Source organism: Macadamia integrifolia, chromosome 9, assembly GCF_013358625.1.
Source record: "Macadamia integrifolia cultivar HAES 741 chromosome 9, SCU_Mint_v3, whole genome shotgun sequence".
Classification (NCBI taxonomy): Eukaryota; Viridiplantae; Streptophyta; class Magnoliopsida; order Proteales; family Proteaceae; genus Macadamia; species Macadamia integrifolia.
In genome coordinates this window covers 17,783,625-17,795,207 of record NC_056565.1, presented here as the reverse complement: position 1 = coordinate 17,795,207, position 11,583 = coordinate 17,783,625, and the positions used below count along the sequence as shown (strand labels likewise).

At 41.9% G+C, this 11,583-nt stretch overlaps 1 protein-coding gene and 1 long non-coding RNA gene across 3 annotated transcripts in view; one reads left to right on the top strand and one right to left on the bottom strand.

The window, feature by feature from the left end:
• Positions 1-4,154: 4,154 nt before the first annotated feature.
• On the bottom strand, positions 4,155-5,006 carry LOC122087990. The gene is made up of 2 exons (XR_006142936.1): positions 4,679-5,006; positions 4,155-4,590 (listed from the first exon to the last, which is right to left on the bottom strand). It is a non-coding gene; the product is annotated as an uncharacterized LOC122087990 (long non-coding RNA).
• A 5,586-nt stretch (positions 5,007-10,592) lies between these two features.
• LOC122088694 (psbP domain-containing protein 6, chloroplastic) overlaps positions 10,593-11,583 on the top strand; it is a 5,970-nt gene continuing 4,979 nt past the window's right edge. Inside the window, exon 1 of one of the 2 annotated variants that reach the window (XM_042658013.1) lies at positions 10,593-11,046. In XM_042658013.1, coding sequence (XP_042513947.1) covers positions 10,737-11,046 — 310 coding nt within the window. In that variant the 5' untranslated portion in view covers positions 10,593-10,736. The remainder of the gene's footprint in view (positions 11,047-11,583) is intronic. The other variant, XM_042658014.1, reaches the window with a different exon arrangement.

Below are 11,583 nucleotides of genomic sequence, written 5' to 3'. Positions count from 1 at the left end.
GGAAAGTATCCCTATACAAGTATCATATTTTTTTAGGTTAATCATAGTTCTTTTAGTCATATTTAATGGTACTAGAATCAGATTCGATTTGGATGTTGAAATTGAACGGACGGAACATATGGTTGGATTGATTGACTGGACAGGCTGGCCCATGTCATCCAGAATCCTCCAATGAAAAACCACGTGACGGTATAATGTAGTAGACCATGCATGTGACCTAATGAGGGGACAAAAAAAAGAAACGCCAAACCAAACAGATAATAATACCCTCACGCCGTTCCCATGTGACCCTCCCGGACTTTTTCCCTTCAGAAACTACAAAAAGGCCACCTGTTTTGGCCCTTTTTCCATCGTTTTTCTTAACCGATATGATTCGGCGCACATATTCCTTGTTTTTATCTTTCCTTCTGGTTTCCTTGCATTTTCATGGTTGGAAAATGATGGACAAGTTCTACCAAGAATCCAATGTGAGATTTCCCATACCATGATGTTCAGTATCTTTAGAGTGAGGATAAGCTGCTTCTCATCCTTATTTCTTAATATGTATTTGGTTTCAACTTTTAGCATTCATTATGATCTAACATGAGTTTCCAACCAAAAATCATTATGTTTATTACCAAAAAAAATTTGATTGTCATTTTTTCTTTTTCTTTTTTAAATTTCTATTGAGGCCGGGCCAGATAAGGACCCACAAGGGACCGGTAAGAAAGTTGCTGGGCCACACTTATTATATGAATAAAAATGGGGTAGGAGGGTCAAACTTTTCCTAACACCAGAGCAGTTTAGCCCAGCTGCCTAGATCTTCATCTTTCTCTTTAGTTTCAAGGGATGTCAATGTTGTTACAGACTCTTCCACCAAAAAGATTTTTGCTATAGACTCCCTTGCTTGGAAGGTGTGCTTCGTGTAAAATAATTTGGCTACATTCCGCTCTTTGGATTATTCATCTTAGTCAAGAAGAAGGCTTGGTTTGTTTACAAATTTCCGTCAATAAATTTTCTTTCTTGAAAAAAAAAAAAATCCTCCTACCTAATTGTTTGTCATTACTCACACAAAAACTTATTAAACATATGGGAAGTGAATGCTCCCTAGTCGCACCGCCCCCTATGCCTAGACATAGAGGGGGAACCCAAAAAACCACCCCTTGTGAAACCCAGAAAACCACCCCTAATTGATGCCCATGTGTGCCTACTCATTGGCTTATGCATCAGCACGGGCTTGCATGACTAGGGAACATTCTTTTCCCCTTATATAAAATAATTTTGACTAGTATATCTAGCGAAGATCCAAAATTCCATTGCATGGTATGTCTAATGGACTCAAATTTTGTGGACAAATAGATGATTTGGATCTTTTCTAACACGGGGTATGCCTAAAAGGTACCATTGAGAGAGAAAGAGAGAGAAATAGGACAGAGAAAGAGAAATCTCTCACTGGTACCTCTCCAGGTCCCCCAACCCCTCCCCCAAAAACCCCCGGGCATTGAATGGTCACATGCATGGAATCAAGTAGTGGTATTGGATTGGCCAGATTGGCCGTATCGGATCAGTATCAGCTGAGAACAATCTTGAGATGGGTATCGATATAGTCCTGGGTATCGGATATTGATCCGTATGACCGATCTGACCCGATCTGTGAAAAAAATATTTTTAAAACTTAAATGAACAGAAAGGGCGATTGCAGCGGCGACCGATGGTTGCAGGGCAGCGACAATTGCAGCGATGGTCGACGGTTGCAGAGGCAACGACGATTGCAGCCATCGATAGTTCAGGTGTTGCTAGATGGCCTCTCCAGCCTCGGGGCCCCTCTCCGTCTTCTCATGACTTCTGGATGTCGATCTTTCTCAAGGCCTGCTCTCAATTTCCTGAAATCGACCATGAATAAACCCAGTAGTAAGCCTGTTCCTTCAATGCGAACTTGTTTCTCGTCTCTTACGTTTTCAAGGCTACCTTCTGAGGTGCATTGTGTCCAATCATTCCTTCCGTTACACAATGCAGTTTCTTCAGCGCGTCTCATGTCTTGTCTCGGCATTGACTCTAGTAGCTCGAGATCGCTATCTCAGTGTATGCTCTACCGTGCAAACCCTGTAGTTTGAGTTCCATTTTTTATTCGTATCTAATTAGGTATCAGCATGCCTCGATAAAGAGATTGAAGTTACAGATTGATCCAAGGTAGAGGGAGGATTGGGAGAAACACATGGAATATTTGTCTGATTAACAACTTCAAGTAGAGAGAATATTTTGTAGCATAGGACTCTGTCTACCCAGATAATCCTTAACTTGTGCCAGCCTTAAAGGCCTCCTTGTACAAGCACAGCTCCTCGGAGTTCTGATAGCTGGCTCGATTGGATGGTCTGGGTAGACGGAGCTCGAAAGCGTCCGAGACACCGAAGGAGGCCCTCAGCTCCTCCAGTTCTGGCTCGTCCATCGTAGAGACGATGTTGAGAGCCTCCACTTCTAAGGGCTCTTGGGTCTGGGCTCGAGAATCGAGCACCCTCTCCCTGAACCCCTCGCCGTTGGAGCCACCCCTGGACCCTGACGGCGAGGCCGCAGATGATGAGTCGCGGGAGGTGGGAGAGTCGGTGGAATCCGAGGACATCCCTCGGACTTCCCCTGGACTCCTATGCCTACGTTTCGGCCTCGTCCTCTCAGAGGACGATGGGCTGTAGCCCAACGAGGAAGACATCACTTACTTGTGGGTGTTGCTAAACTAGGGGAAGTCAAGACGAAGACGAAGGTTCAAAAGGGACACCGAGGCCGAAGGTGAGCTCTCTAAAGGGAAAAGAAAAGTGCCCCACAAATGGCCCCCCACACTATATAGATGGGGAGAAGGGTGGTACGACTACCCGAGCATTAATGGCATCGCCACATCAGGATACGAAGCCTCGAGGTTTGCGCCCGAACGGACCTAACAGAAGGCCCCCCTCTCGGTTGGGAGTTTAGCCAAAGCCGAACAGACCTGACCGAGGGTCCCCCTCTAGGTTGGGAGTTCACCAAAGCTGAACAGACCTGACCGAAGATCCCCCTGTCAGTTGGGAGCTCGGCCAAAGCCGAATGGACCTGACCGAGGGTCTCCCCCCTCGGTTGGGAGTTCGGCCAAAGCCGAACGGACCTGACCGAAGGTCCCCCTCTAGGTTGGGAGTTCGGCCAAAGCCGAACGTACCTGACCGAGGGTCCCCCTTTCGGTTGGGAGTTCGGCCAAAGCCGAACGGACCTGACCGAAGGTTACCCTCTTAGTTGGGAGTTCGGCCAAAGCCGAACAGACCTGACCGAGGGTCACCCTCTCGGTTGGGAGTTCGGCCAAAGCCGAACGGACCTGACCGAGGGTCCCCCTCTCGGTTGGGAGCTCAGCTAAAGCCGACGGACCTGACCGAGGGTCCCCCTCTCGATTGGGAGTTCGGCCAAAGCCGAACGGACCCAACCGAGGGTCCTCACCTCAGCAGGGGGCTCAATGTAAGGTCGAGCCGAGTCGACCGAAGGTTGTTCCCTCTGTCAACCACAAGCCTCGGCCGCCAGCAAGGGCAAGGCCAAAGGAATAAGGCTGGAAAAAAAAAAAGAAAAAGAAAAAGAGGGAGCGGTGATTGTGAAAAAGTTGGTTACTCCCACAGGAAGAAACTCCTAGTGGGAGTAAGGAGGCTCCTGATACAGCCAAATTTGATCTCTTAGTGGGAAAATGACAAGTGTCGCCCGTGAGACACGTGTCCTCCAACAGATAAGGATTCCAAGAATTCAATCATGCTCGATCACGTCGTTTGCATGAGGGGAATATTCTCCACAAGAAGGATGGTCGTATGGGAGAAGGACAGAGGAAAAGACAAAAAAGAAACCCTAGCCTCGAAGAAGGATATAAGGAGGCTGAGAGGAAGAAGGTAAGCTCTCAGACCCTCACCATTACTCCCTTACTGAAAACTGTGCGGCCGACTCTAACTTGAGCATCGGAGGACTAACCCCGAACAAAGCTCCGGGCCTCCGCCTTCTGTGCTTGTGCAGGACCAACTAGCGGAGTTTTTTGGCAGCAACATGGATTATTATGGAATATTTCTCTCTTGCCATTGATGACTCTCTTGTCGGATTCATATTTTTCTTTTTTCCTTTCTGTTTTTAATGGAATTGGTTGATTTTTCTTTCTGTAAGAGTAAAGATGCAAGATATTTCAATTGGATGAATAAAGAGTTCAATTGGATGAATAAAGATATGCAATTCTTTCTCTGACTAGCTCTCTTGCTCCATATCGGCAAGGAAACCCTGAATTCGACTATTCCTTTTTCTGGGCAATTTCTGCTTTTTCTCTTTTATATGGTCTCAAATCTCTCGATCTATAGAACAAATTATGGTGATCGATGACAATGAATTGCTCGGAAGAGAGGAGAGAAGCTCCTCTCTCCTCCGGTAATGCAGATTCCAAAATCGAGAGAAATCTCTGAGTGATAACAGCGAACTCTATCTAAAAATACCTCTCCTTCGGTAGTGCCAATTCCACATCTCCTCTTGCTCCTATCCATAATGCTCGCCTCCATCTCTACAGTCCCTTTCTCTGTTAACACCGATCCAAGTCCCAAAATTGAATGTCGGATATGTTTTCAGTTCTCGCACCTGTGTAGTGGTTGCATGTGAGAATATGAAAGAAAACAAAGAGAAAGAGATTGAAGAAAAAGGAATTAAGAAAAGAACGAAGACATACAACGAGTTCAATGACATCAATGGCAGGGAGGGAAGAGGGAAGAGCGACGAGCAAAGATGCCGAGATTGAAGCAATGAGTGAGGAGTTTCTTCGCCGCCCCTCTATTTTCTAATCAGAGCTCCGGCTGGACAGATGGGGCCTTGTATTATCGATGAGGTCCCAGATCCCGAGTATGGGTATTTTTTTTTCTGAGTTTTTTAGATTAAAAAAAAATGTGACCGATCCAATCCGATACCATGACCGATCCAGAAAAACTATACGATTTTCGATCCTTGACAGATCCTTACTGATACCGATCTGTATCGTATCGATATCAGCTATGACCAATACCAATATCGATCCTGATAACTAAATCCTTGGTCACATGTCAAGTTTTAGTCGAAAGAGAGTTTGCCAAGTGATAAAGTAGAGCTTTGAATATCCAAGATTATAGTAGAGTGCATAGTAACAATCGGAATAGTAGGTATTCATCCACATACATGGAATCCATAACAATTCATGAGGTACATGGTTGAATTTTAATCCGAAATTTGACAAATGAGCTATCCAAAATGTAACTTCTTATCCAATGCTTAGAATAGCTAAAAACTTAGGGCCCGTTTGATAACGTTTCTCCTGTTTCTGTTTCAAGAAACGATAGAAACATAAATTTCTGTTTCTGAGAACAAAAACAAAATTTTGGGTGTTTGATAAACCTTGTTTCCGTTTGATTGGATGATTACAATGTTGTATTTACATTCCGGTGGATAACGATCGACGGCCATTTGCTTGAAGAAATAGATGCTCCGGCGTGACAGTCGACTATTTCCTTGAACAAGACAGGCGTCAAAAGCTTATGCTTCTTGGCAGCAAATACACCCCATCCCGTAATCTGGAAGAAGAGGAGAAGCTACTCGCCCTTGTCACAGCCGAAGACGATGATGGAATTGGTATTGGAAGTGGTACCTCTTGTTGCTGAGGAAGAGGAAGAGGGAGGACTAGCTGGGTAGAATGACAGAGGGGACAGGACCCATGAGCGGACAACCACACATCTATACATTGGGGATGAAAAACGTGGCCGCAAAAGGGAATCACCTTAACCATTTATTTTTCTTCAAATTCGTTTAGGCAAATTGGGCAATCGATGGGCTCCTTGACGTTACCGTCATAAGCGAACAAAGGAAGTGACTGGATGATTGAGTGGTCGATCCCAGAAGAGGAAACTCTATCTTTGAGTGTCTGGTGGTGGCGTCGACGGCGGGGATCGTTTGGGGGATTATTCTCGGAGAGACAGTGAATGTAAAAGGAGAAGAATCCCACGAAGCAGAGCGCGGTGAGGAGTACCACCATTGTTAAAGCCATGGAGGCGGAGGCGGAGTCGGTTCCCGAAATGGGGTTTAAGAAACCCAAATCGACGACGGCTGACAAGATGGAGAGAAACTCCGTAGGCGAAGCTAGTCGGAGACGGTGGTGATGGTAGTGATGCCAAACTCCGTCTTCAATATCGATTTTTTGTGCCCCATTTTTGTTTCGAAAAACGAGCGAAACAAGTAAAACTTGTTTCGTCATTCATGTTTCTTGAAGCATAAATTGTTATAAATTTCAATTTATGTTTCAAGAAACAAGTGGAATAGAACACTTTTACCAAACAGTATTTATGCCATTTATTTGTTTATGAGAACAAAAAAACACAGAAACATGTTTCTAGTTACGTTATCAAACGGGCCCTAACGTTTCAAGAAACGTGTTTCTATCGTTTCTGTTTCCAGAAACAGCAGAAACAGAGCAAAAAGCGTTTGATAAAACTGTTTTGTTTCACTTATTTTTAGAAATAGAAATATAAATTTTTACTTATTTATGGTTCAAGAAACGACCCAGGCGAAACAAGTTCAACTTGTTTCACCGTTTTTGGAAACGGCTTGTGACAATTCTTTCACTGGTTACCATCGACTTCTAAAAACATGACTTATCAAACACCTTCAATTCTGTTTCTGTTTCTAGAAACAGAAATTTATGTTTCTACCGTTTCTTGAAACAAAAACGACAGAAACGTTATCAAACGAGCCCTTATTGTTGTGTGGCAGAATTAAATGGACCACTAAGATAAATTTATTTACATTTGGTTGTGAAATGGCATCTTTTATACATAGTAATTAGACTTTAAACTCTTTTCAAAAAAAAGATTTAACTTTAAATAAGAAAATACTAGATTTGGCTAAAGGGATGCTGGTGATATATATCCTAATAAGTAATAATATGTCAGAAAAAAGACTTTCTCATTATCTTTTTTGAATTAATTTTCCTATTCCCTCTCTTTTCCTTTATTTATAATCGGATTCAGCTGAAAGAAAATGTGTAACGCTTTTCTTAACCTAGCCGGGCTTAATGAATATATATATATATATATATATATAAACAAGCAAAACTTCGTATGGCTATTATATGATACCATTTGGGCTTTGGTATGTGCTAGTTAGCTTCCAATGCCTTATAGCCAGCAATGCCTTTTTCATTTTATCAAGTTTGCTCTATCTTTAAGTCCTCCAGTGAAAAAATACATTCAAGTGGAGATCCAGAATGAATAAAATATAGCACATGATAAGCATGAACCTTGCATAATGTTTGATTCAGGATTTGAAATCACAGAATCGTTAGTCGATTAAACAAAATTTCGACATCCCTCTTTAAGAGTTGTGCTCAATTGAGTTTGTTGATTACTTTGAATATTTTGGATTTTGTAGGGGATTATTAGAATTTTAAATGATTTTAAAATTAAAGATTCAAATACATAATTTTTAGGATGTCTCTTCGAGACAACCCTTGGTGGTAAGTGTGTCAATCGGCTCGATTTCAGTTTTTTTATTCAGTTTTGGTTCGGTTCAGAGGGATGATGAATAAATCTAATCAAGAACCGAGTCGATTCCAAATTTGAATACTCAAGGCTCAAGCCAATTTAATTCGATTCGGCTAAGTTTCAATTCCAATTCGGTTCTATAATACAGTTTTATAACTCGGTTATATGAACGGTTCTACTATTGGACCATGATTATGATAGACTAAAAGGTCATGATGGCCTCAAGTTATGAACGTTATGATCATTGTTAACTCTAAAATTATCATAGCATGTGAATATGTGTAATAAATTGCAAAAAATACTTGCCACCTAAAAAAAAAAAAAAGGTGACTACTCATATACTCAAACCAATACCAATTCAGTTTGGTTTGAACTGACAATTCTTATACCCTGAATCGTAAGCGAACTGAACCGAGGTGAATGCTCATATACTCAACCTGAATCTGAACCGAATCAATTCGGTTCGATTTGGTTTGAATAATTCGGATTTGGTATTCGATTTCAATTACAAATTGACATCCTTAGTTGGTGGTGTCTTTTCTTCCTATGTATAGAGATGGGGTTTAGTCCATTTCTACGACAACCAAGAGCCAATTCCAACTTCAATTTTTCTTTTGATTTCTCTACTCTCGTTTTTGTGTTCAAATCACAACTATGAAATATCTCGAGTGGCCTAGCCGCCTAGTAAGCCAGTGCAACGACTATTGGAGGAGTTTACTGGATTGTTTTGTCTTGTAGTCTAATTTGCAATAACCTATATTTTGAACCATAAGGGATGTTTACAATCTTAAAGAGAATGATCGATGTAACACAACTTAGTCCCACCGATTCCTTAAATTTCTTCATGATTTTCAAGTTCGTGATGTTGTTTATGGTCCTTGGATTTGCGATTATCAATCTTGCTTTGTCTATGATTCATATAAGTAATTTATTCTCTTATTTCTTGTGGTTTTCATATATATACATTTTTGCATGGATCTTTCCATCAAAGGGTAAGAAAAACAATGGTGTAAAGATCATACTCGAATCTCTTGGAGTTCCCCTTCAGCGATTCTTTGTCATTTGGCCATATGGATCACATGAAGCCGGGTCCTCAGAGAGACGAAGCGGGGGGAGATGGAAGAGAGTGGTAGAGAGAGAATAAGATAGGGCAACGCACGGGAGAGAGTATGGGAGATGCAAGGCGTGGTTCCAGCGGCAAGCGAGAAAGATTGAGGGAGAGAGATGAGCGTGCAACAACTATTGAGAGAGATATATGCAGTGGCAAAGGATTACATAGCTCGGTTTTCTTCTTATCCAACAATAATATGGTACTGGCGTGGGGAGGTGTGGCAGATTTCATTCCACCCTTAAATTTAGAGAACTTTTCCCATTGAAGTATGTTAAAAGTTTTGTACACCGCTGGCTGAAATTTGAAATTGCACACAGGAATCCCCTTTTTAAGACTCAGATTATTGTAACAGGCCGTGTAAAATATCCCCCTTATTTCAATATTTTTTCATAATACCCCCGGTGAGGCTCGAAGTTTTATTTCAATATTTTCCCATAATACCCTCTACGAGGCTCAAAATTGCATACTGACAACGGGGGGAACCCTCCACATAAATACGAACACTTTCGTGAGAAACACATGAGAAAAAGAGATTTGTTGTGTGTTTATCCTATCTGAACTTGGGAATTAAGATTGGACTCAACCGCTCAACGGATAATGTCAATTAAATCCTTATCCGTTGTCTTCTTGCATCGTGCTATGTTAAGTAGTTTTGCGGCCTATGTGCAAGCATGGGGTCAACGGGAGTGCATGTCTGGCATCTAAACAATGGGCAACGTGGTTATTGTGTATCCTCATGTGTCTAGTGCAGGGGCCACGTGGTTGGGTAGCATTCTCTCATCTAGGGATATCGACTAGTCATGGCTTGATCGAGCTTAATTGATCTTGACCAATTTCACCCTTTGCACTGTGATGGCTTATTTAGATAATCGGGCTTGCATTGTGCGGCATGTTACTATTTATATTTGGTCAATTGAGCTCGGGCTTTAATCGTGTTCTGACAATCGAGCTAACCAGGCCATAGGACAACTTAGATCCAAAAGAGATCTAATTGGGTCATACCCAAAATTGATCTCTAAAGTTGGATTGCAAGAGGATATAAATAAATGGACCTTAGACGGGCCTTAGAAGGTCCTTAGAATGTCCTATTAAGAGACTAGTGTTTGTATACGATGGGTAGGGATAGGTATAGAATATGGTAAAATTGTCTCAAAAAGTAGGTCATTCCACATAGCTGAGCTTAGTTGGGCTAAAGGGGTTGGGGTCGGGCTTGTAATCAATCAGTCCCGATCGAGGAGTATGACACAAATTCGGTTTTTGGTTCAGTTTTGACTTGATTTGTATTTGATTTGGGGACCATAGTTTCAGTGTTCAGGCAAATGTTTTACATCTTCATAACGAACCCTTCATTTGTTAGGGCTAGAATCTATCAAACTTTTTCGATCATTATAATAAAATAAAATTTAGGGCAAAAGATCATTTTGAGGCTGCATGGTCTCTGCACTAACGTGGGGGTCAAGGAGAGTGCGCATAAGGGCATCAACAAGGACATGATTTTTTCCTTTCATCGGTGAGGCAGTCATTGCATATACTCATGTGTCAAGGCATAGGCTTTATGCAGTCTGGTAGGGATCTTTTTCCCTAAAATTTATGGTCCACATCTATTAAAAAAGAAGGTTAATTAGTGGATAGGTTTAAGCTCCAAAACCAAAACCGAATCGAACAAAAAAGAAATTCTGTCCAGAACATGGCCTATTCCATCACTCTTATGTGTCTATTTCTCTTTCCTCTCATGTGAAAAGACATTCCTACCCCTTGTATAGGAAAGAGAGCAATAGATACATGGAACACTAATGGAGGCCGCACTCCGGTTCATAGAAGTATAGAACCATCTTCCCCTCCCCCCCAAAACACCTCCCACATACCCCCACACCCCCACACCCCCAAAAAAAAAAAATCATGTTTTGAAACCAAAAACGAACCCATTTGTTTTGATTCGATTTTAAACGGCCGGTTTCGGTTCTCAATTGACACCGACGTCAATTCTCTACGGACTGCAGAAGCTTCGTCTCGACTCTCGACTCTGAGTTCTCATCCAACCCGGATAAGGCCATAATGGCGGGAGCGTAAACCAGCCTTTGAATCTCACTTTCTCTCTCTCTATCTCGTCCCTAATGGCGACGGCCTCCGTAACTCCGCTATCCCATATCATCTCGACTTTTAAAACTTCAAAATTTTCGTCATTTCACTCCATTTCTACCAATTTAACCAAAAACTCTGGTCAATTTCTTCATTCCCAGAAGCTTGTTGTCCATAGAAGGGAAATCCTCAAAGGAGTCATTTTAGTTCCGATCCTGTGGAAAGAACCTCCAATCTCAGAGGCTCGAGAGGTCGAAGTCGGTTCCTATCTTCCACCGTCGCCTTCTGATCCTTCCTTCGTCGTCTTCAAGGCCACTTCCAAGGATACTCCTGCTCTTCGTGCAGGTATGGCACTTCGGGTTACTTAGAGAAAATTTTAGTTTTTTACCCACTTGATACACTAATATCAGTCCTCTTTTAATGGTTTTATGGGTTTTTCTCAAAATTGTTTCAATGATCAAGAATTCTGGTTTTCGTTTTGGTTTGATGAAGATTGTGAGATTCATCTTTACTGAGTATAATTGCATTGAAATGCCAAGAGGAATTAAAATTCAGAAGTCTCACATGTGGAAACTGAGCTGAAAAGCTGTTCTGATGCTTTTAGGTTTTGGGTTTGGTCCCAATTTATGCAGCAAGAGGAGGTTACTATTTGCTCAAATTTGTCATACATGAGCAACGGACAAGACTGAGGCAGCTAATATGACCTGGTTGTATGTATGTGACATGAACTATATATATCAAAGTGAATTTTGGAGTATTTATATATGAAGCAACAAATACTCAAATATGACTAATACTAGGTAAGAACTAAGAAGATTACGGAAGTCTTGACCTGGAAGTAATTTTGTCACAAAATTGGGAAAGGGAGGGGGGGGGGGGGGG